At 48.3% G+C, this 25,675-nt stretch overlaps 1 protein-coding gene across 2 annotated transcripts in view; it reads right to left on the bottom strand.

The window, feature by feature from the left end:
* The window catches only part of TGM1 (transglutaminase 1), a 39,092-nt gene extending 16,774 nt beyond the window's left edge, over positions 1–22,318 (bottom strand). The window contains exons 1-3 of one of the 2 annotated variants that reach the window (XM_053261311.1): positions 22,200–22,318; positions 6,385–6,606; positions 4,636–4,827 (exon numbers count right to left, since the gene is read on the bottom strand). In XM_053261311.1, coding sequence (XP_053117286.1) covers positions 4,636–4,827; positions 6,385–6,601 — 409 coding nt within the window. In that variant the 5' untranslated portion in view covers positions 6,602–6,606; positions 22,200–22,318. Of the gene's footprint in view, positions 1–4,635; positions 4,828–6,384; positions 6,607–12,836; positions 12,905–22,199 lie in introns of those variants that run through there. The other variant, XM_053261310.1, reaches the window with a different exon arrangement.
* Between the last annotated feature and the right edge of the window lie 3,357 nt (positions 22,319–25,675).

The raw sequence follows: 25,675 nt of genomic DNA, 5'->3' as shown, positions 1-25,675 counted from the left end.
GCGCATTAGAGTGTAGCCCGATATATATCTGGGGCAACCCCCCACCCCCCACTTTTTGCGTAGGTTTTTTTGGGCAGCTTCGAACTTTCAGTAAAGCCACAGTAAACGCTGCTGTCTGGAAAAGCTCCTGGTGTTAAAGGCACAGGAGCAGGGGACAACAGCAGGGAAGTTGGCAACCCCACCAACAACGGTCTGTCCACAGGTTAGCACTCCTTGGCTGGTGGGCTCTGCTAAACTGCAGGAAGAAAACACATCCTAGGTCCCTGTGCTGCTCCCGGCATGCCATGGTACAAGATAAATAGCTGTGTTGTGAAAGGATCCCGAAGCGGTGTGTGGGGGAGAATCTTAGACGATGCACAATGTCTGCCTATGCACACCCATCCGCTGGTGTGGAGGAAGTCTATGGGGAGATTCTCAGGTTGCTCAGAAGGGAAGTAGGGAGGGATATTTGTGCCCGGAACCTCCCGAAGTTCTTTTCCATCCCAATCACCTTCCGGAGAAGCAGGTTAGGACAGGAAGCACGAAAACCTGTTCTCCAGCGGGGCGCGGTCCCGCATCTTCATATCGTCTCCCTTTTTCTCCCTCCTACACCGCATGTTCTAGCTGGCAAAAAAACCTGGGTGCTGTGTCATCAGCGTCCTATCCTGCCCCCTCTCTGCCCCACCTAGGGGTTCACCACTTTTCTTCCTGGCAGGAATCCTATTAGCAGCTGAGCAACGGGCAGAAATCCAAGAGATGGAGTTTTCGCCCAGCCATGAGAGATGCTGGTGGGGAAGGCTGCACCCCTTGGACTTCTGTCTGTCATGCTCAGAAGTTGTTAAAGGTGCAGCTGGAGGACCTTTCCTACAAGGGGAGACTGGGCTTTTTTTTTTTTTTTAGTTCAGGGGAAAGTTGATTGAGCCAGGGAGGGCAAGAAGACAGTGGTTTGTAAGATTCTGCCGGGTGTGGAGGCAGTGGATAGAGACAATATGTTCTCCCGCTTTTCATATTAGTAGAATTTGGTTTTACCCAATGACATGGATTGGCAAGAGATTAAGGACAGCCAAAATGTTCTTCACACATCATTCATCAAAGCTCATTGTTAACATATGGAACTCACTGCCACAGGAGGTGGCGATCACTACTGGCTTGGACAACTTTAGTAGAGGATTGGAGGAGACAAATGCATGGCCTTATCAGTGGCTATTACTCACAATAATCAGATGGAGCCTCCAGGTCCAGAGACAGTCTATCTTAAGTGGCTGGAGGCAAACAACAGCGAACGGTTGTTCCCTCCTGCCCCGTTTGTGGGCTTCCAGCAGGCATCTGATTAGCCACTGTTGGAAACTAGATGGACCTTGGGTCTGATCCAGCTGGGTTCTTCTGATGAATGTTTTAACCCCGAAAGGAGAAGGAAGAGTGCAGCCTCTCACCAGCAATTCGGGTGGGGAAGTTGTTCTGGTGGGTTCCTCATACCACACTCAGTGGGTGAGCTCCCATTTTAGAACCTGCCCATGTTTATTTTCAAGAAGAGAGGGGCTGAGGCTTGCATGCCCCACCTCTAAGGCGCACTGCAAGGCCTGGAAGCCCTGTGGTTTAACCCCAGGTAAACCATGTCGGACTGCCTATATCCCAGGTCCTCTTCTCTAAATTAAAAAGCCTCAAATGCTGGATCCTTTCCTGGTAGGGAAGTTGCTCCAACCGCTGATCATTTTGCGGGTCTTTTTCTAGGCTTTCCTCCGCTCTGCAGTATCATTTCTGTTATCTCTCTCCTGTGCGTCCCAATGGCCACGTAGGCGCTTTCGGGGTGGGGTGGGGGATTTGCTGGGATTCCGGGTGGCAAAAAGAAGGGCTTCCCACCACAGAGACGGGTGGGGTCTGCCTGGGTCATAGACCCATGAAATTATAGAGCAGGCCAGCCCTGCAAGCTAATCAAAGGGTGGGATTGTGTCAGGGGAGGTACAGAAAGAGGGTGGGTGGGGGGGAAACTCATGCTTAATTATTAGACTGGCTGTGTTGGAAGCCAAGAGAACCAGCTGTCTGGGGCCTGCCCTATTTCCCAACTCTTCTCCCTGAACAAATTTAGCAACACTTCTCAGGGATGCTGAGAATCAAATTCCTCACCCACTTGAGTGGAGAGTGGTTGATAAGAAAGAGTCCTGGGCAGAGACCAGTTCCACCGGTAACATGAAAACTCTCTCTCTGGGCAAAACAACGCCAGTCAGATGGACTCCTAAAGAGGAGGGTTGCCCTGTATTTTTTCCTGATGCAGCAAGTGGTTGTGTGATAGGCAAACATTACAGGCGTGGTCTTTCCCTGGGCGTGGAGAGGCAATGCAGGAGAAAGCTTCACCTGGTGAATTTCTGCCTGTGGTTCAGTCAAGTCACCTTTGTTTGCCCACCAGGAAAAAAAAAAACTGGTAATCATGATCAGGAACAGGGGGGATGCAATGCTTAGTTCTTACCAGAACAACTTGTTTTAATCTGCCTACTTTCCTTAAGCTATAATCTTTAATGATAATTACCATCCTCACAGGTTAGCCCACTCGCACCTCAAACATTCATGTGTCCACCATCTTGAATTAAGGTGGATGACATCACAAACTACACCACTGAGGTGTCCCTATAACTGTGCTAAATTTGGTTCAAATCGGTTAGGCGGTTCACAAGTCAGCCTACTTGTGCCTCAGACGTTGATGAGTCCGCCATCTTGAATCGAGGTGGATGACATGCATCATCACAAACTACGCCATTGAGGTGTCCCCTACAACTGTACCCAATTTGGTTCATATTGACCCACACACTGCAAAGGTGTGGTGTGATAGCGGAGGACACACAAACGGACAGACATACAGAATGATCTCATGAGCTTACTTTCCCTAAGGAAAGTCGGCTAAAAATGAGAATCATGCTTCGGATTTGCTTAGGAATCAGTACCTTGGACTTGGAAACCCCATGGAAGGAATGGACTGGTGAGAAAGGCACTCTGCACATGCTCAAGAGGCACTTGGCTATTACTTCATATTATCTGGGCTGAGCACTTGGCACGGAAAACAGATCCGAGAGTTGCTGAAAGCTGGCTCATATTTAACCGCTGGAAAGGACACTGATAGGGCTATTGACGCTACCCAGGAAGAAATTAAACCCCTAAATGAGTTAATTATTTCCCCCTATTGATAGTTAATTAATAACTCGATAATCTCTAAATAAGGAGGCTCAAGTTCTTTGATCAAGATACATTAAAATATAAGCTAATGTTGAGCCAACGTGGTGTAGTGGTTAGAGTGCTGGACTAGGACCGGGGAGACCCGAGTTCAAATCCCCATTCAGCCATGAAACTTGCTGGGTGACTCTGGGCCAGTCACTTCTCTCCCAGCCTAACCTACTTCACAGGGTTGTTGTGAAAGAGAAACTCAAGTAGGTAGGACACCGCTCTGGGCTCCTTGGAGGAAGAGCGGGATATAAATGTAATAATAAAATAATAATGATGGATTTACATCACATTCAAATCATTTTGCACAGTCTATTCTGAAACTGCAATCTTAGCTTCTGTATAATTTCAATTTTCTGGCTTCAATTTCCGGCCTTCCTGGTGGCCGGAGAAGAATGCTGGGAGAGGAGAGACAAATTAAGGTTTTGCAGGGGTCTCCCAAGTTGTAACAACACTGGAAGCACGTAGGGTACAATTACATCTCTGCTTTTGCAGTCCAAATATGCAACAAAATGGACCATGCCTTCTTCCAAGGGGACCATATTCCTCAAGATCCTCCCTGCTCTGCACTATACAATACATATTCAGCAGACATTAAAGCCTCTTTCCCAGCTATTTGTATCTCTGACCACAGCTATTAGGCCTTCATAAGCATCACATCCTACAGTATGCATTAGAGTTAATTGAACAACATTAGGGTGCTTTGAAGTGCATTGCATGGCTATTTCTATCCTGGAGGAAGTGACTTTTTTACCCAGAGCTGCAATACTATAAGGGACGGTTATATCTTATATGCACAGTAGTCCTGACAGGGTCCTCTAAAATAAGCCTCTGCAGATATTGTCTAATAGGACCAAACTTTATGTGGCAATGACAAACTCATTTGATTTAGCCAAGCTCTGCCTCCACCATGCATAGAGCATGGGGTCTGTATTTTGTTTTGCTAATCCTTCTCACTCACGTCTATCCCCCTGCCCAAGTGCATCTAGGCATACTTTTGGACCAGGGATGCTGTGCTTTCTATGTGATTGTGGCAGACCCAGGTTGTTGTTATAATAAATAATATTTATATTCCACCTGTCAACAAAAAAGGAGTTTTCAAAGTGGTTTACATCGCAAAAGCAAACAGATGGTGGTTCTAGATCAGGCTTGGAACACCTGATCTAAAACAGCAACAACAACACAAAGAAGACCCAGCAACACCCACTGGAGAGATGCCATGCTGGGCAGAACAGGGACGGCCATGTGTCTATGGTACTTGCTGCTCCCCCTGCACTTTAGAGAGGCTCATCTTTGCCTGCACGAAAGGGTCTGGATGTCCCACACCCAGATTGGCCTTGTGTGTTTCTAGACATAGCAGCTTGATCATGAGGACTAGAAGATTTGTTTTAAGAATGGCACCACCAAGTCTGAGATATTTTCCAGGGAGCCAACTACGTTGCTCACCATTGAGGAACTCCAGGCAGATGCGGTGCTCATCAGGGTCGTACGGCTGCCGGAACTGGAGCTTCATGTCGAAGGGCTGCCCGCGGCGGATGATGAGGTGGTCGTATTCGAACTCGTTTGTGTGGTGGGCACGGCGGTTGCTTCCTGACCGGCCGCTCATCAGGTCTATCCCACTGATGACCAGCATGCCATCTGTGCAAACGAGAGAGATGGGTCACTCCTTGGAAGGGCCCTTAGCTCAGTGGCAAGACTCTGCACCCACAGAACGACCCCCAGTTAAAGGGGGATCGTTGCCAGTGAGGTCTGGTAGTTAGAGTGCTGGACTAGGACTGGGGAGACCCGAGGTCAAATCCCCTTCAGCCATGAAACTCACCAGGTGACATTGGGGCAGTCTCTCTTCTCTCAGCCTAACCTACCTCACAGGGTTGTTGTGAGGAAAAACAACAACAACAACAATGTATGTACACTGCTCTGGGCTCCTTGGAGGAAGAGCGGGATATAAATGTTGAAACAAATAAATAAATAAAAACAAAGCCTTGGCAGGTAGCAGAGCTGTCAGAGTAGACCAGGGGTTCCCAACCTTGGGTGCCCAGATGCTGTTGGATTACGAAGGTCATCGTGGCAGGGGATGATGGGAGTTGTAGTCCAACAACATCTGGGCATCGAAAGCTGGGAATCCCCGGAGTAAATAACACTAGACCAGACTGAATAACAGTCCGCTTGGAAGGCCTATAGGCCTCTGGCAGCCCATGCACATTGTGTGCAGAAAGACCTAAATTCAATACCATCCCTGCCTCTTAAAAAAAGACCAAATAAAACCACAGGGCTCTGTGGTCGCCAGGAGTCGGCACCGACTCAACGGCACAACTTTACTTTAGCAAGGGATATCTGTCTGAGACTCTGGAGGGCTGCTGCCAGTCAGAGCAGAGAACGGTGGCCTAGACGGACCAGCGATCTGACTCTGTATGTGGCAGCTTCAGATGCTCACGCCAGTCTCTGCCCAGGGGCATAGCTGGAGCGGGGGCCGTGTTCAACCCTCTCCCCGGTGGCCCCTTGGAGTGAGGGAGATAATTAAGAAAACAGGAAGGGGTGGAATTGGGGGGGGGCCTCTGGAGCTTGGGGCCCCTGGGTTCTTTTAACCCATCTGTTCAATCATAGCTACGCCCCTAGTGCCACCAGGGAAAGAGCTTGAACTCCACCCAAACAAAGAGGAAGGGACTAAAACAAAGGATAAGAGCAGAAACCAGTTCAGGGAAGAGAAATTTCTGGCAATTGGCAAACAGGCATTATTCTGCTTAAAATTCTCCATGGTAGATGTAGTTGGATGAGACTGTAGAGAAATAGGCGGTCAGTAATAAAATACTGAATCTAGGAAGGGGGGTTGTGCAACACTGATAACCGTGTATATCTTCCCACTGAGACACATCCCGCTTTGCAAACTGGAGGAGACAGGCCCCTGCCCCATGGAGCTTACAATCTAAAATACAACACAGTGGGGCGAGACAGAGAGAGGCAGGGGAAGCTGATGCCTCCGTTTCAGTTATGCCACAGGCTTGCGATCCAGCCTGCCTCTAGCTACCTTCAACCACCACCTCCGTCACGAAGATTCCCGTTTCAAAAGCTCCCTGAACCCCAAAGCTGCACAGAGACAGGAGCGGCGGCTAAATTGTACATCAAACCTCGTCCGGCTCAACCTTCCCCGCTGCAGGAGGCTTAGGATGCCCTCCTCCTCATTGCCCAGCTACTCACCGCGGATGACGGGATCCGTCCGCCGGGCCCCGGGCACCTCCCCTGGGGCAGGCCCCCAGTCGGCATCGTCCCTCTGGCCCGAGCAGCACCTGCAGCAGTTGGCGAACCAATTCTTTTTTTTCCTCCTGGGGGGCGGCTCCGGCTGGCTGGGCTGCCGCACGCGAGCACTGGCATTGTTCCATCGTCCGACATCCCCTCTAGGATCTGGCACTGGCATGGTGTCTGGAAGGGAAGAAGAGAAGGGGCTGTGGATACAGGGCCACGGCTAGAAGATGCGGGGGGCAGAACTCAGTACGCATATTACTCAGCTGCCTGGCTTGCTCCGCACCAGAGGCAGCTGCATTGCAGCACAGAAAAATCTCTCCCCCGGCCCCGCCCTCCCAAATCTGGGATGCAGATAATAATGTGAAGAAACAAGTGATGGGAATTTGGGGGAGTCATCTGAACATATTTTAGCGTGTCTTATTAGGCCAAGATTATTGTTGTTTTTCATCTTACATAGGAACACAGGAAGCTGCCTCATACCGAGTCAGGCCATTGGCCCATCTGGCTCAGTGTTGTCTACACTGACCGGCAGCAACCCTCCAAGGTTACAGGCAGAAGTGTCTCCCAGCTGTACTTGGAGATGCTGGCAGGATTTGAACCTGGGACCTCAGGTACTCTTCCACTGAGCCGTGGCCCCATCCTCTAAGGGGTGTATCTAATAGCCCTTACATGTAGCCCCCCATCCAAATGCAAACCTAGGTGGAGTGTGCTTAGCAAAGGGGACAATTCATGCTCACAACCACCAGACCAGCTCTCTTCCTATTATTCTGTCTCTTTTAATACTGGTTTTTAAGGTGCTTGCAAGACGATTGTTTTGTTCCTTTGTATTTTTACGTGATGCTGATGCTGTGATCTGCCTGAAATATATTATAGAAAGACGGGGATTTACTTTATTTAAAAAATTAAATATATCTTAAAAGGATATCTATGACTGGCTATTTGGCCTCCAGGACAAAGGCTGACACAGCTCCTGGGAGAGATCCCACTGTCTGCTTCTGGGCAGGGCAGATCTTGATAGTCATCTCATCTCTCCTTGACAGAGGCGGAATTCATTTTCTTGAGCAGAGATGGAATCAGGAAAACCCCATGGCTTGCTTCCATATCTGCCCTTTCCCTTCCAGGCCAGGCTCCCAGCCCCCTGCTTTGAAAAAACAAACATCAACACCCCTCACTCCCCTCCTAGAGAATTCAGAAGCCTTGGCTTTGAACAGGAGTTAAGATCTGAGTTACTAAATCTGTGTGCTTCCCCCCCCTGCCCCGCACCTGCGTTGCCTTCAACTGTGTTACAAAAGGATTCAACAAACCCAGGGGCGTATCTAGGGTGGGGCAGGCAGGGCATGTGCCCCGGGCACCACTTGAAGGGGGGCGCCATTTTATAAAATTATTTTTTTTAAAAAAAAGGCCTCTGAAAATACAATGGCCACCGCACATGCTCAAATGGCCTCTGTGAGGCCCTAGGCCAGGCCAGGCCTCACAGAGGCCATTTGAGCATGTGTGGCGGCCATTTTGTTTTTAGCGGCCATTAAAAAAAAATTTTTTTAAATGGCCACGACACATGCTAAAATGGTCCCTGTGAGGCCCTAGAAGCCAGCAGGGGGAAGGGGAACCTTTGCAGACCCCCCACAGCCTTTAGGAAGCCCCTCAAAGGGACTACAGGTATTATTTTTAATTCAATATAATATAAATCACTGTACACATATTCAGTTTGGCACTATGTACAGAGAATCAGGGCTTGTGAATAATGAGCTGAAGCTTATGAGCTAGGATTGTATTAATTTGCTCTTACTTTGTTTCTTGTGATGAGTGTTAAATGTGATGTCTTCCTAATATGGCTATTAATGGTGAGTTTGTCTTTGAATCAGTGTGAAATCCTTAGTATTAAGGCCCACTGGGAGTTTCTTGCTCTCTTTCTCTCATTTTAACTGTCTTTCTGAAATACTAGAATATATTCCAAGCAGTGAGACAGTTTACTCTGCATATCCTTTAATTATTTACAGAGTATCTGGGAAAAGTCAAATTCTCCATTGATTTTTAAAACTTATGTACTGGTGATGCTACAATGCATAGCAGAGAATTAGACAGACACTTCCGTTTAGTTTTCCAAGTACACGTCCACATAATATTTGGGTATTTCATGAGCCCCAGCATACTGAAATTTGTAGTTTTCCAGCATTTTTTGGTCTGGCTAAGTCCACTGCTAAATAGTTTTTGAAATATTAAAAGATTAACGAGCCTGACTTGTATTTTCCAGCTGATATTATGGTAAAGTTATCTGAAAGATGGGTGTCAGATGTTTGGACAGGGGGTGCAATTTCAGTGCTTGCCCTAGGCGCTATTTCCCCTAGATACACCACTGAACAAACCCAAAGAGTCTGCTGTCTCCCAGCTTCCCATGTTCCAATCCAGAGCTGGAATTTTTTTTCCAGATCTGCAGGCACCAACATTCAGGGTTTTAAAGAGAACAGCATCAAACACTGAGGACCCCACATGATCAGGTTCCAGAGATTTTGCTGACTGGGTTTACACCGCAGCTCCAGAGAATCTGGATCGCATTTCTAACTCGGGTAGCCAGTATACCTTTTAATTCTAACACACCTTGGATCTTCTATAGATCCACATTTTCTTTCAAACTTGGGTCCTCGGATGCTGTTGGACTACAATACCCATTATTCCCAGCCTTTGGCCATTGTGGATGGGGATGATGAGCACTGTAGGCCAATAACATCTGGGGACCCAACATTGAGAACCCCTGAAAAGATCACATGTCCATATGTCCCTCCCTTCCTTTAGCAACCAAATATCTCTTGGGAGCCCAGAAACGGGACATGTAGTCAAACATCCCACCATGTCTGCTGTACTTCCCACTCTAACCACTAGGAAGTGTGGTTCAATAGAGGAGCCTTATGACAGCCCTCAATGCTCTGAAACATCTGGTATGGCCACCCTTTCTTTAATCCACAAAAACCCAGTATAATCCTTTTTGAGATAACCCAGGAATTTTGGCTCTTAGTCTGTTTGTTCTGTCCATAACAGGGTTTGTTTTTAAAACATTTTTGTACCTACACATCCCTCAAATCTTTTAACTATTACCCATTACCACCTCCTCCCATGTTCATAACGCTCCAATAAAAAATGAGAGAGAAAGAAGCACTCAAGATAATTCCTTGCTCTATCCACACCCATTTAAAAAACCTTTTAAAAACTCTTTTTAAAAACTCTTTTAAACCTACACACTCCCCAGATACTCAATTATTACCCATGGACTCCAACCCCATTTATACAATATATTCTCATAAGGCTTCAGTAAAAATTAGAGAGAGGAAAAGTACTCAAGATCATTATTTTCAATAACGATATTCTGGCTGACCAGAAAGCAAATTAAATTAAGAGCAGCAAAGAAAGCCAGCATGGTATAGTGGTTAGAGTGCTGGACTAGGACCGGGGAGACCCGAGTTCAAATCCCCATTCAGCCATGAAACTAGCTGGGTGACTCTGGGCCAGTCACTTCTCTCTCAGCCTAACCTACTTTACAGGGTTGTTGTGAAGAGAACCTTAAGTATGTAGTACACTGCTCTGGGCTTCTTGGAGGAAGAGTGGGATACAAAATATAAATAAATAAAAATAAATTTTCCATGGACTCCAGCGATCTGGTGCTAGGTTAATAACCCCTAATCTAAACCACAAGGTGCAAAGACCTGGAACTAGAAGTCCTGACTTATTACAGCTCTCTCCCCTCATATCTGAAACATTTTTGGGGACATAATGCAAGTTGTCTGGCTCGATCCCAAAAAAGTTTTAGATATGAGGGCCAGCAATCCCTTCTCTAAATCCAGACCCCAATCCCAGTGGGAGACCGACAGACTCCAATCAGGCCTGCAATCCAGTTATTCTGCTTTGACACATTTGACAACTTTCTGTTCCCTTGGATTTCAGACTTCCTCTTCCTGCCTGATCTTCCCGTTTTTATGGTAAAAACTTCTGACTCAGGGGTGGACTCCCAACACACCAGCACCCTCAAAGTGGAAGCGAAAGGGTCAGGCGAGCGAAAGGTGTCCTAGCACACCACTTCTCTGTTCTTCTCCACCCTAGCTGACCCAGGTCCAGATGGTGACAGATGTTTCAAAGGCAGGGAGGAGGAGGGTGGGATGGAGGGAGAGGCGGCAGTGGGTGGAAACAGAAAAGAGAAGGCCGGGTGAAAAGAAGAAAGTAAGAAAGTTTTGGTTGCATTTAGAGAGGGGACATAGAGCATCTGTTTTGCATGCAGAAGGCTCCATCTTCAACCTCTTGCATTCCATGTATTTTGCTATGCAAATAAAATCTGATCTGACCTCATCCGAATCCCTGGCATTTCTAGGAAAGACCCCTGCCTGAAGCTCTGAATATTTACCAAGAGCAAGCTTAAGAGACTAAGAGTGCATATTTTAAGTCCCAGGTCCAATTCCCACTATTTCCCTTTCAAAGGGTGCTGTGTTCTACCTAGCAATCTTTTTCAATGTTTTGTTAATTAGAAGTTTGCCCTAGTGGAGATCCTGTAGAAAGCGGGGGGGGGGGGGGGGAGTCAAAAAAGGGAAAGAGAAGGGAAGGGGACACAGGAAAATATTTGATATTTCTGAATAAAGCTTAGTTAAGCAAATGTACCTACAAAGGTTAGAATCATTCAGACAATGGTTTTCCCTGTGACACTCTATGGATGCGAAAGCTGGACTTTGAAGAAGCAGGAGAGAACAAGTATTATTGATGCTTTTGAACTTTGGTGCTGGAGAAGACTTTTGAGGAGACCATGGACAGCCAGGAAAACAAACAAATGGATCATAGAACAAATCAATCCAGAATTTTCACTTGAGGCACAAATGACCAGGCTCAAACTATCATACTTTGGACATTGTGCTGGTCTATGACCTTAATAAAGATTGATTGATTGATACTTTGGACACGTTATGCAAAGACCCAGCTCCCTTGAGAAGTCTATAATGCTGGGGAAAGTTGAAGGCAAGAGAAGAAGACGACCAGCAGCAAAGTGGACGGACTCAGTTACGACAGCAATGAATGCACCACTGAGAGACCGTCAAGGCCAAGTGGAAGACTGATCATCCTGGAGAGAATCTATCTATGTGGTCGCTACGAGTTGACACCAACTTGACGGCACTTAACGTGGGAAGCAGCTATAAAACAAAGGGACTCGCCGATGGTGAAATGCCTTGCAGAATCTCTGCCAGTTACAGTAGACAATACTGGGCTAGATGAGCTCATGGTCACACAGATGGGTCTATCAATGGCCACTAGTTGTGATGGCTATGTAGAACCTCCATGTCCAGGGGCAGTCTCCTACCTAGCACCAGTTTCCTTGGAGCAATAGCAAGAAAGGGCAATGGCTGTGGGCTTCCCAGAGGCCTCTGGTTCTCTGTTGTGGGGGAAGCAGGAGCCTGGCCCTGTGGGACCCTCGGCTTACCCCAGCAGGGCTCTCTCATGAGGTCAAGGAGCAGGGTGGATCTGTGTGAAGATCTTGGCCCCTTTCGTCCCTCACCCATGGTCCATTTTTGGCAAACACCCGAGGAGGACAGCTCGTCTGGTAGCAAACATTGCATTGTCCCCTTTGCTCAGCAGGGCCCACTTTGGTTTGCATTTGAATGGGAGACTGCATATGTGAGCACTGTAAGAGTTTCCCTTTAGGATGAGCACCTTTAGGAAGGATGGGATGAGCACCTGCACGCTTGCATGCAGATGGGTCCAAGTAACAGTTCCCTCCCTGGCACCATCTCCAAGATAGGGCTGAGATTCCTGCCTGCTACTTTGGAGATTCACAATACAAAAAGGGAGAACACGGGAAATCAAGAAATCTCAATCAAAATACCATGTTAATAGAACACACAAATGCAGTGGAAAGATAATAACTAAATAAATGGTATATTCAGTCCATATATTGCTGTCAAACATATAGTGCATGAAGGAGGAGCCAGGCTCCTATATGGACCCAGAGAGTATAGTTTCTAATGTTTCTTTGATATGTCCTTGAAGTCTTTGATAATAAACCTCATGGGTCACTGAAGAAATGAAGAGTTGTGGGTGCACACATACCAAATCCAGGAAGCAGAGCAGCTGACTAAGATGGATGAATTCCAAGTTCAAAGCCTTGAACAGCTGACTGAGATGGATATATTCTAATTTCCAGAGTTCCAAAATAGACCTTATATTCAAATTTCCAGAGTTCCAAAATAGTCCTTGAAAACTGCCTAGGTACCAGTTTTTTTCACCAAAGCTTCCTCACAAAGGACTATGAAAATAAAAGCACAACACTGTCTGCTACAATATGGATAAACATCATACTGCAATATCTTTAGAGTGCACAATAACATGGTGCCTAATTAACAATGAATTCCATACTCCCATGGTATAAAGTTAACTCTTACCTGAAGGTAATGCCTCAAAACTTTCCTGAAGATTGAAACCTTATTTTTACTGAGTGCTACTGCATCTTATATACAGCTGCCCATAAGGGTTTAACCAGCTACCTCTTAATAAGCACCAGGTGGGAGTATAACATACTAAGTGGAGGAGCAATAAAGCTCTCAACACTAAATCCATGCAAGGAAATGTTTAAAGAGAAATGGTTAAATGTTATTTTCTCAAACGTATCATGAGCTATTCAGCTGGACTGAATATACCATTTATTTAGTTGTTATCTTTCCACTGCATTTGTGTGTTCTATCAACACAGTATTTTGATTGAGATTTCTTGCTACTTTGGAGAAGCCGCTGCCAGTCTGTGTAGACAATACTGAGCTTGATGGACCAGTGGTCTGACTCTGTGGAAGGCAGCTTCCTGTGTCCCTCCCTTCTTTGGGACAAATCCAAGACTGAATGTGGCCATCTTTAAAGCAGCCCAAGCGGGCCCTGCCTTTCGAGAAAAGAATGTGAAACAGCCTGCTTTGGGAATTAGCACCTTAACGGGCAAGCAGGTGATGTTTCCCACTTCTGCTCCTATCCCCATCTCAGTGTGGCTTGAAATAAATCATCTCAGATCCAATATCTGGGGCAAGGAATGTCCCTTTGAGCTTTTCCCTTCGGGGCAGAAAGTGTCTCTGGCCAAGACCCACCCAATGCACCTGAGACTTTTCACACTGTTTATTTTCTAGATATTTTGTGTGCATGTTATTTCTGGCTGCGTTTAATGCCCATGCCAGGAAAATAATCTAGGCACTGAGAAAGAAAAACAAACAGCCTAATCCCACACATGTTTACTCAGAAGTAAGTAGGGCTTACTCCCAAGTATGTGCACAACCTTTGCTAAACTTGAGGCTTGGTATGCACTTCAAATGAGGTGGGGCAGAATGGAGGGAGGGGGGATGTACCACTGCAGGTGATTAGCGAGGAAGGCTGGTTTGGAAATTTGCACTTCTGTTCTGTGTAATATCCAAACACAGTGCAGATAGAAAGCTAGCACTGCATTCATTGACTAGAGCTTCTCGCCTCCAATTTCTGCGTTCCTACTTAGAGGCAACATAGGAACACAGGAAGCTGCCTTCTACTGAGTCCGGCCCTTGGTCCATCTGTCTCAGGATTGTCTACCCAGACTGGCAGCGGCTTCCAAGGTTGGAGGCAGGAGTCTCTCTTTCAAGAGTCTCTGTCTTGAAGATGCCAGGGAGAGAACTTGGAACCTTCGGCATCTAGCCCGCAGATGCTCTTCCCAGAGCCGCCCCATCCTCGAAGGGGAATGTCTTACTGTGCTCACACATGGAGTCTCCCCTTCAAATGCAAACCAAGGCAGACCTTAAATAGCAAAGGGGGCACAATTGATGCTTGCTACCACCATCTTTCTTGATGGGGCAAATCAAGAGGGTGGAAGCAGGGGCGTAGCTAGGGGAGAGGGGGCCCGGGTTCACCCCTCTCCTCAGCGGCCCTTTGGAGTGAGGGAGATAATGGAGAAAACAGGGAGGGATGGCGCTGGGGGCCCCCTCAGGAACTGGGGGACCCAGGTTCTTTGAACCCATCTTCTCAGTTATAGCTACACCCCTGGGTGGAAGCCATAGGGACATAGTAAACTGCCATATGCTGAGTCAGACCCTTGGTTCATCTAGCTCAGTATTGTCTACCCAGACTGGCAGCGGCTTCTCCAAGGCTACAGGCAGGAGTCTCTCTCTCAGCCCTATCTGGAGATGCTGCCAGCAGGGAGGGAACTTGGAACCTTCTTCATCGAGCATGCAGGTGCTCTTCCCAGAGCGACCCCATAAGGGGGATATCTTACAGTGTACACATGTTGTCTCCCATTCCAATGCAAACCAGGGCAGACTCTGCTTAGCAAAGGGGACAATTCCACTTTGACCATTTAAAAATGACAGCCTTGAACTCTTTCTCCTGCTTCTTTGGAGCAGGCCTTCAGTTCAGATAAGCTTTAGAACTTTGTGACAAGCCTCTGAGTTATCTTGGGCATCAAGCTGTTGTACATAACAGCAGCTAGCCGATGGAAGGGCTCGCTGCCCAAGGAAAGATGATAACTAAAAGCAGATACTTTTGTCGGAGGGAAACCATAGTGGAAATCAAAAAAGCCTGCTACAGGAGCAGGAATGAATGCTTGTGAACTGGGTGGGTGGGTGTCGTGTTTATGTTTTCCATGCAAAAGCCAGGAAGGAAGCTGGTTGCATAAACAGCAAGGAAGCATTCAGATTATCAGCCAGAAGGCTGGCGAGGCCAAATTTGATCCAGAGTTCACCAGCATCCATTCCTTCTGGTGTTGCTCCTCTCATGTTTGGAACTTGGCACCTCAAACCAGATTCTCCTTTTCAGTCTCAGTGGCAAAGGAAATGCACTTTGCACATGCTCAGAGAGCCAGTCTTTATTTTGACCCATTCCTACCGCGTTGAACACGACGTCTTGGAACAAGTGAGCAGTACTCCATGTCCCTTTGAGTACACACAGAAAGAGTGCTTGTTGTTCTGCACGGAGCCACTGTAAGCACTTCTCCATGCTCTGGACTGGCAGGGGCTTCCCGAGCTGAGACTGTGCTCTTCTCAGCTGGGATATTATCTCTGCATGCTAGTCGGTGGCTGCAGCAACTATTTGGTGCTCAGGCACCATCACTCATGTGACTGAAAAACAAGTCATGGGAATCTACTTTGTCCTAACAGCATTTATATGATCTGTCGGTCATCATTTCCCCAGAACAACCATGTCCATATGAAGAAAAGGGTGAAGAGCCTGACTGCAACAAATGCCTCGTCTCTTGCGACATTCAAATCCGTCCTCAGAAGGCACCTTTGGCACAATGCCCTAGTCCTCATGGAGGGGTTGTCTTCAGCCACTGAGGCAGGGTATGATGGGAGTTGTGATTCAACCACATCTGGGAACCCAAAGCTGGGAACCCTTGCAATAATGTAGCAAAGCCTAAATAAGCGTAATTTCAAAGACAGCATTTAGCATTTCTCTCTCTCTTTCTCCATGTATTCCTGCCTTCATTCCTTTCTCCTTCCTTTATTCTCTCCCTCGTGCCGATTGCTAAATTGTCAGCCTCCAGGACAGGAACCTATTTCTACTCTCCTTGTGAAACACTATATACACAGATGCTGCTATATAGTCAATATATTCTCATTCTTAAATATAAGATTAAGTTCAGAATGTGATTTTTAAAAAATCTATTTATGAAATTTTAAACATGTCTACCCTGCCCTTCCACCAAACATGGACATCTTAAACATTATGTAGGAAAAGAACACTCTCCAAACAATTAATCACTGCATCTATCAACAATAAGAACAGCCGTTTAAAAAGTCAGTATTCTCTGAATCACCCATGAGTGGTTGGAGCAGCAAAACCGAGGATGTACAGCTGTCTGAGCAAACAATCCAAATATGAATAACAATTAAATAAACAATGGTCAACCTGGGCAAAGTCACCTGGCGTTACAAAGATAACAGAGACGGTGCCAGGCAGACATACCTCGGGAGGAGACTGGATTCTTTCATCGGGGTGCAACCCTTGGGAAATTCTCCTGTCCAGTAGTCACCTAGTTAAGGTGACCAGAGAACGACTTCTTTAGGTTGCCAGAGAATGGCTTCCAGCAGGGATTCGAACTGATAGCCTCTTGCTCCCTGGGCAAGTTGCTTTCCCGCTTTGCCGATGGCGCAGCGGGGAAGCCATCTGCCTAGAGAACGGGAGGCTGTTGGTTCGAATCCCCACTGGTAGGTTTCCCAGACTATGGGGAACACCTATATCAGGCAGCAGCGATATGGGAAGATGCTGAAAGGCATCATCTCATACTGTGCGGGAGGAGGCAATGGTCAACCCCTCCTGTATTCTGCCAAAGAAAACCACAGGGCTCTGTGGTCACCAGGAGTCAAGACCGTCTTGACGGCACATCAGTAACCGAATGTTAGGACAATTATGTTTTTACTAGTTTTTCAGTCACTCCGGGTTTCTCAGCCTTGGGTTCCCAAATGTTGCTGGACCTCAGCTCCCATTCAGTTCGTCTTTGGGTTAGCATTGTGGCTGGGGATGATGGGGGCTGTAGTCCAAGGTGCTACTGGGGTAGAGGATGAGGCAGGAGATAATGTTTTGACTGGCAGTCAGGGTGTTGCATCTCTCTTTGGAGGGCAATGAAGATGGCGAGCGGTCTGGAAACCAGCTAGGGACTGAAGACAAGACCGAAAGGGGATATGAAGGCTCTCTTCAAATATCCGAAAGGCTGCCGCATGGAAGAAGGAGTGGACTTTTTCTTTCTTGCTCTTGAAGGCAGGGCTAGAGTCAATGGATTGAAAGTCCAAGGAGGCAGATTTAGGCTAGACATTGGGAAGAATTTCCTCATGGTGAAAGCTGTTGGGCAGTGGAACAGTCCGCCTCATGAAGAGGTGGGCTCTCTGCTTCATTGGAGGTTTTCAAACAGAGCCTGGATGGCCTTCTGTCAGGGATGATTTAGAAGAACCTTGTACTGAATCTGGGGTTGAACTAGAAGTCTTATGAACATAGGAAGCTGCCTTCTACTGAGTCAGACCATAGCTCCGTCTCGCTCAGTATTGTCTACCCAGACTGGCAGCAGCTTCTCCGGGGTTGCAGGCGGGAGTCTCTCTTAGCTCTAACTTGGAGATGCTGCCAGGGAGGGAACTTAGGGCACACTCTTCCCAGAGCAGCCCCATCCCCAAAGGGGAATATCTTCCAGTGCTCACATGTAGTTTCCCCTTCAAATGCAACCAGGGTGGACCCTGCTTAGCAAAGGGGACAATTCATGCTTGCTACCACAAGACCAGCTCTCCTAGCCTGCTTGAGCCGCTAATCTAGGGGTTCTCATCCCAGCTGGGGATGATGGGAGTTGTAGTCTGGCAAAGTCTGGGGACCCAGAGTTGAGAGGAACCCCTCTCTTAGAGGATATTTGTATCCAGTGAGTGAGTGAAGTAGCCACACTGGATAACATGCCTGAAATGCCTCATCCTCCAGCCTGCGGAGAGCTGGTGTACCTGCCAGTTTGATTTGGGGCAGAAAATTAGTTGGCATCAAAGACTTCTGTGCCAGTGGGTGTTTCCATAGGCTCCTACCATAATTAATTAGCATTTAGGATGCCATAGGACCAATTTCCCCACCAGGACATTTTGATTGCTCTTTGCTTGTTCTGAAATGTTTGCCCGTGGCTACCACCATGTACCAAAGGTTATTAATATTATTGCGAATAATTACAATATTAATAAAATGAATAATTTTGAAATTTTCAACAAAAACACCCTCAAAGCGGTTTACCCAGAAAAATAAATAACTAAGTGGTTCATTGTTCGAAGGCTCACAATCTAAAAGGAAATATAAGGCAGGCACCAGCAGCAGCCACTGGAGGGATGTTGTACTGGGGCTGGATAGGGCTAGTTGCTCTCCCCCTGCTAAAGATAAGAGAATCACGGCTTTAAATGATGCCTTTCTGCTCAATTAGCAGGGATTACGTTCACAGATGTAAGCCTTCAGTTGGTGTGACTGAGGGGGATAATCTACACACCAAAACATTAAGTAGCCACTCAGTTGGAACGGATAGCATGGAAGCAAAAAGAAAGGAGGGCTGAAACTCAGGGGAAATTATTAATCGGTATCTAGAGCAGGCGTCTCCAACCTTGGGTGCCCAGATGCTGTTGGACTACAACTCCCATCATCCTTCGCCACAATGGCTGAGATAAGAGGCCCCAGTCAAAGGCATGCTGCAGAGTTTGAAGTCCATGTTCTTGACTGCCACAGTGACAACAAGAGTTACGATAGATCTTGGCTATTTAATATTTGCAGGTCGTTTCAAATGAACTTTAGATGGAAGTCACGACAAGTGGATATTGTTGTGTATGTATTTTATGATATTTTACCATGGGTGTCCTTTGCTGCTGTTTCTAATGGTCAGTAGCTAGGCTGGGGTGGCGGCGGCGGCCAACCCGAGCCCTCCAGCTGTTGGACTACAGCTCCCATCACCCCCTGCTGCATAGCATAGCAGCAGGGGGTGATGGGAGTTGTAGTCCAACAGCAGCAGGAGGTCTGCCACCCCCCCACCCTCGAGCTACTTCAAAAAGAATGGACGATCCTGCCTGGATGGAAGTGTTCAGGGTTCACTCCCCAGCAAGGAGGCGAGGCATGGAGTTAAAGCTTGCGTTGGAATCCTGGGCATCTCCTTTCCCAGGAAAAAGTTACTCATCTCCCTCCGAGCCCCACCCTTGCCCTTGCCAGGTAGCCAATGGGGACCGGCTCCAGGCAGGTGATGCCAAGGTGGCAGGGAAGAGCCCTGCACCTTGCCGGTTAGTCTTGCTGGTGCAGATGAAACCGAGTTTCTGGTTGAGCGATAATGAAGCAAGAGCAAAGCAAGCCCCAGAGCTAAAACACAGGGAAGGAGGCAGGAACCCAGGAGATGCCCGGCCTCTCAGGTCGCCTCCACCAGCAAGGGAGCCCTGCATTCCCTCGCCATGACACACTTTTCGGGTTGCCACCTTCCGGACCCCCGCCCCCCGCCTTGCTGGACGGTGTGTTTTTAAACAAAAGCATGGTGTGCAGAAACTCCACAGGTGATGCCTTCTCCACCCTGAAGGAAAGCTGTACCGATTGACCTTCTGTCTGCCACGCAGTTGTTAAAAGCGCAGAAGCCCAGGAGAAGTTAAACAAAAGGACAGCAACCCTCTCCTAAGACCAAGGAGTGGGCAGGGGGGACAGAGTCAAGGAAATGCCACTCTTGCGATTTGTAGTCCACAACTTTAGTAACCAACCTGGAAAGTCACCACAGCTTCTTCTCAGCTCAGGGATAACCCTAATTTCAAGGCATAGGCCTAGACTACAAGAAGCAGCAAGAAAGAAGACAGGGTTCCAGAGAATGTGCAGAGCGGAATGTTGCCCTGAAGTCGACACGCAACATTCCTGGAAGGTGGGAAATGCACCTGCCCCCTACAAGACTGAAGAGGCTCTTTCCCAGTCTCCTTGAAAGCACCACCGTCCCCCCCCCGCCAATTCCCTGTTGGATATAACACCCCCAGATTCCGCATCCTTTATTTGTTATTTTCATTTATTTAAAATATGTATACCCCACCCCTGCAGGACACTACTGATTGGGATGGCTTTCAAAATCAATGATACAACAAAATAAAATTAATATAATGAATAGAAATTAACTAAACACAAGCCTCAGTTAACCCCAAATTTATAATGGCAAGCTAAAAGGGTTTAAACCCACCTGTTATGAGCTGCAGCTCAGATGTTAAAATGCTTCTCTGAAGAGATGGGTCTGACCTGGGGGACCCAAAAGCTCAAGATTTGTGGGTCTCCATCATCTCTCCCATTTTATGCCCTTGTCTTGCTAGAGTGCCCTTTTCTTTGCTACACCCCTCAGTTCTTTGGCCCTGGTTTCTACAGTCCTAGACTCAGAGCACACCCTAGGCTCCCTGACACTCTCTCTTCCAAATCTGTTTCCTTCACACCAAAAGCCATTGAAAGCAACCAAATTCTGGGGGGGGAAACGTTTCCGACATCACCACTGCCGTCCCCCAGGAATGGGCAGAGCTTTGAAGGCCCTGCTTAGATATGAAGTTCCCGGGAAGGGCTTAGGCAACACACCCTTTCTCAGCCTAACCTGCCTCACAGGGTCGTTGTGAAATTAAAACGAGAAGGAATCTCGTAACCCTGCCCCGAATCACGGGGACAGAGCCAGAAATAATTCTCTCTTAGCAAAATAAAATAAAGTATAATTTTTTTTAAAAAAAGAGGAAACACTGTCTGGATTCACCAAAGCAGACGGTCTCTAACTGCCCCTTACTGCTTCCCTGGCTTCTCTCATTCATTGTCCTCGGCAGCACCCCTGCCCAACCCTGCCCCATTCCTGGCCTGCATCTTGAGGGAGGCATCCTCCACCTGCTGGAGCAACCTTCCCCATTGTAACTGGGAAGTCCTCACAGGACCTTTGCTCATTCAACAAGAACTGGAAGAACCCCCCAGCTCCAAGGGCATCACCCCAAACTCAGTCCTTGGGCCTGAGACCCAAACAAAGCTGGCACTCCTTCTTTCCCTTGCCAAAGCACGGGCTGAAATTCTATAGCCAGCCATTCACACTTGGGGGGGGGATTACCCCACTGATCTCCCCACAGGCCACAGCAGTCTTGGATGCCTCTCCTCCCTTCTTAACCACCACTTTGGATTCTGAAGTGCCCACTGCTGACTGTTCAGATTTCTCTCCTAGATACACCCACCTGCTGTTCAGCTCCCTGGGAACAAATGGCCCAGGTCCCCTTAGCCAACCAGCAAATGCCTTTGAGTCCCAGTTTTCAAAGCCCCCCTTAAAACTCCCCAGCATGCCATTGGGCGGCATAAGTCTCCTTCGCCTGCCCCCAAATTCCTCCTAAATTCATCCCCCCCAACATCCCAGCCATATCACCCCTCCTGTCAACCAGTATCCCTGAACCCCATTCCTATCCTCACTGCTTTCGAGGTCCCCAATGTCCTCCCCATCTCCAGCCCCTCAAGCACCCTCCTACATTTCCCTCTTCCCCCAACTCTTCTTCAACAACACCCCCCAAATCTCTGGGGCAATTGATTTTTCCAGCCACGACTATGAAGTCCCTTCCCTGCCCCCTGAAATTCACCAGGCATTGACCAACTAGTTCTCATTCTCCTGAGTTCTCCCAATGATCCCCCCAACAGTCCAGTACCCCCCCATCACCCCCCCCCCTGCATCCTCCTCCCCACATCCACAGGCTCCTTTGGCAATCCAAGTTTCCACAGCCAAACACCTATCAAAGTTCTCGGCACCCTCCATCCCTGCCCCAATGAAGAATTCCCAGGAGGTGACTCCTGGGATCTCCCTTTCCTTTCGTCCCATGGATCTCTGGATCTCTGGTGGATCTCTGGATCTCTCCCACTCTCCACCTGTGCTGCCTGGCGCTGAGGCCCACACCGCTGCCCAGATCCCTGCCCTTCCTTAAACTTCTCCAGCCTTATGCCCTTGAAGCCCCCCCTTCTTTTTTTGCCCCTCTGGGGACCCCCAATTCCCACGCTCCACCAGCCTGGTCCACACAGCAGCCACCGGTCCTGTTCCCCTGCCCGGCCCCCTCTGACATCTGCCAGGCCCCTCGGTTATATTTCTTTTAGACATCTCCAAACTTGCATCTCTACGCGGTTTGCCACAAACAGAAGCAGGAGTGGAAACCACCACCCTTCTGCAAATCTGCTTAAAAGCTCGGACGGCCCCTAACCTTGGCATCCAGTCCTCTGTTGCTCTCAGCCCCACTGATCCCTGGGCCCCCTTGGGGGTGCAGCCCCTTGGCACCGGTGCCCCACAGCGGCACTCACCTGGCAGGTAGCCGCAGTGGCAAGAAGAGCGCTGGTCCTGTCTGGCCTCCGCTCTTCTCTCTCCCTCTCTGAGCTCTGGAGCTGCTGCGAGCAAAGCGTGTCTCTCACTTGTGGGGTGGAGCAGCCCTGGGTTGTGACAGAAATATGAGAGGCATCCGGGGAGGGAGTGATGGGCAGAGAGGAAGCTCTTGCCCCACGCTCCCCGCCGAAGGGGCCCGTCTGCTAGGGTGACCCAGAGGCAAACACCCAGCCCTCCCTCCACCAGCAAGAGGTGGGTGACTCAGGGGGGAACCCTGGCATGAACCCTCTGACTTGCCTGTCTGCCCGTCAAGACGTGGGGGAAAGAGCTCTCCGGGGCAATTGCACACACACACACAGGAGGGGGTTTCGCTTCCAGGGAGGAAGCCGGGTCACTTCTGCATGCACTCCGGGTCTGAATCATAACAATTCTTAATGTTTTAATCGTTTGTTTGAATAACCTGTTTCATGACTGAATAACCGCTTTCACTTTTTGAGATTGTTTTGAGTTTTGTACACCGCCTAGAGACGTCGATATCAGGCGGTATACAAATATGACAAATACATCAATCAAATAAACTTGGATTCTGATCACTTGGTTTCTAAGTAACAACAATTCACCAGATTGTGATAATGCTCACAATGGCTCCAAAGTGTGTGGCACTGGGCAGAATAATATACGCTCCCCGGTGTTCTCAAATTTAGGGGCCCCAGATGATGTTGGAATACAACTCCCATCATCCCTTGCTCCAATGGCCTAAGGCATGCAAATAGGCCTGATAGATCAGCCCAAGGTGGGTCTGTCTGCCCTAGTCAGATATTGCTAGGAAGCCTACCAGCAGAGCGGGAAAGCAATAGGCTTGTTTCTCTGCAACTGATATTCAGAGGTAGGCTGCCTCTGAACCTGGAGGTTCCATTTAGCCATCCTGACTAACAGTCACTGACAGAGCTCTCCCCTTCCTTCGTGTGTTTGTCTAATCCCCTTTTGAAGCCACCTAAACCCAGGGCCACCATCGCATATTGGGGGAGCAAATTCCATACATTAATACTGCATTGTAAACAGGTCCTTGCCCCAAGGAGCTCACAATTGAAGCTAGCTAATTATATTATATTAATTATATTATATTATATTATATTATATTATATTATATTATATTATATTATATTATATTCCGCTCTTCCTCCAAGGCAGATATTAATCAACAATTAATTAATTAATTAATTAATTACATTTATATCCCGCTCTTCCTCCAAGGAGCCCAGAGCTGTGTAGATGGTTATGTTTCTCCTCACAACAACCCTGTGAGGTAGGTTAGGCTGAGAGATATGTGACTGGCCCAGAATCACCCAGTGAGTTTCATGGCTGAATGGGGATTTGAACTCATGACAAGAAGTGAGGAGGAGAAGGAGAAAGGAGAAGGATGGTGGGCAGGGATGTGGCTGTTTTGTTGCACTTAGGGAAGGAAGCTAGAGTTTGTCCAAATGGCTTCCAAAAATGGCTCCGGGCAGTTTATTGAGAAATAACAAACAAATAAGATGGAACCCTGTCCCCAAAGGGCTCACATTCTAAAAAGAAACATTAACATGGACACCAGCAACAGTCACTGGAGGTACTGGGCTGGGCTGAGGGTGGAGAGGGCCAGTTACTCTCCCCCTGCTAAATAAAGAGAATCACCATGGTAAAAGGTGCCTCTTTGCCCAGTTAGCAGGGGGCAAAAAGCATGACCCCATAGGTCATACTTTCTATCCCAGAAATAGCTTCCCCACTGGGCATCCCTCCTTCTGTCAAGCAATCCTCAGGCTTAGATCTGGGCTAGGGAGGGGAACCCGAGCATCTGCTTAGCTTCACTCCCTGGCATCCTCCCCAGGTGGAGAAGCTGCTGCCAGTCAGAGTAGACCCTCCTGAGCTAGATGGGCCAATGGTCTGACTCAGTATATGGCAGCTTCCTATGTTCTTACGTTCACAGCTGCACTGTAGGACGTCCACCTGGCTGTGGTGGCCAAATCCACAACGGGTGGAGGTGTTCCCTCCTGCCCCAGACCAGGCATGCCCCAGACCCTCCTGCACACAGCGCCACGCCGGTTTGCCTCCCGCAGTCTCTGTAATCAAGACCCTGACTGGAATCTTTGGACAGAACTGCCACCTTTGGGGGCCTTCCCCTCACTGAAGCGCCTGTGCCTTGCGGCAGCTATGAGACAGGCAGAAATCCAACAGGGCAAGCCCCCCCTCCCCGACCCAGCATAAAAATGTATCGATGGAGAAAACCTTAGAAAGCATTTTGGAACACAGGGGATGATCTTTGTGTGCCTGCCCTTAAAACAGACGTGGGTCCAGAAAACCCTCAGGAGCAGGCAGGCAAGAAGACCTGTTGCTGCTGCTGTTTGGACAGAGATGGGTTCACACAACCTGCTTCCCCCACCCACCCCCATTCTCCTCTCACCAGTCCTGCCTCTTTCCAGGGACTCTTCCTGGGAGGCTGAGTCACCTTTTCCCCATGAGAAATAGTTTCAGGTTCCTAGAGTCCCACACAGATGATGGGGATGCTAATTAAATCACTGGGCAGGAGCCTTAGCTGGCTGGGGAATCGAACCCAGGCGTCCTGATCCCAGTTTCCCCCAGCTCACAGCCACCGCCCAGGACATTTCGGTTTGGAGCCAGAGGCCAGGGCTTCATCCGTCCCTGCTGGAAAGCTCAGCAGACCCCAGCAACTCTTCTCGAGCCAGGATCGGGACCCACGGACCTCAGCTGCGCCCCGGGGTTGTTATTAGAGGTGTTGTTGGCAACCAGTGTGGAGGTGCATGTCAAAGCAGGTTTTATGGGAGGGAACACCAGAGGGGGGGGGGGAAAGGGGGTGGAGGAAAGGCGTGGTCCTAAAGTCCAAAGGTGTGGACTGGAGGCAAGCAAGCCCCATCTTGAAGGATTGCGGCTTGGGTTTTCCTGTGAGGGTGCTGGCTCCTTTAAGAGCGGCCCAGCAGGCAGCACTTCAGCTGGTGCAGCAAGCAAAAAGATACTGAGATGGACCAAGTTGCATTGAGGGTCTGACTCTGATTGGATCTCCCCTCCCTGCACCCTGCCCTTCATTTTTCCTCTCAATATCATGCCATTAAAATCTCCCGGACAGAGTTCAATAGTCTTTTGCAGATTGATGTGGATTCCTGAAGCCTCTGGAGGTGGGCACCTCTGGCTGCACCTGTTGAGTTTCTACCTGTTGCATGGCTCAGAAAGGCACAGGGGGAGCGCTGTTTGGGAAGAGAAGGTGGGAGAGCTCAGCCCAACACCATCTTCTGCTTCCCCCAGGGGGCTCCAGTCCTCAACCTCAGACAAGCAGATCTTTCCGGTTTTTCTTCCTTTAACTTCTCCAGCCGGTCCTTCCAGAATTTCCTTCAGCCCTCTTAAATATGTCAAGTGTCAAAAGACCTTTCTAAATTAAAATCATTTTAATTTAAATTTAATGATT

Source organism: Hemicordylus capensis, chromosome 6 (genome assembly GCF_027244095.1).
Source record: "Hemicordylus capensis ecotype Gifberg chromosome 6, rHemCap1.1.pri, whole genome shotgun sequence".
Classification (NCBI taxonomy): domain Eukaryota; kingdom Metazoa; phylum Chordata; class Lepidosauria; order Squamata; family Cordylidae; genus Hemicordylus; species Hemicordylus capensis.
The sequence above is the reverse complement of the archived record's forward strand: the minus strand, read 5'-3'. Positions and strand labels throughout refer to the sequence as shown.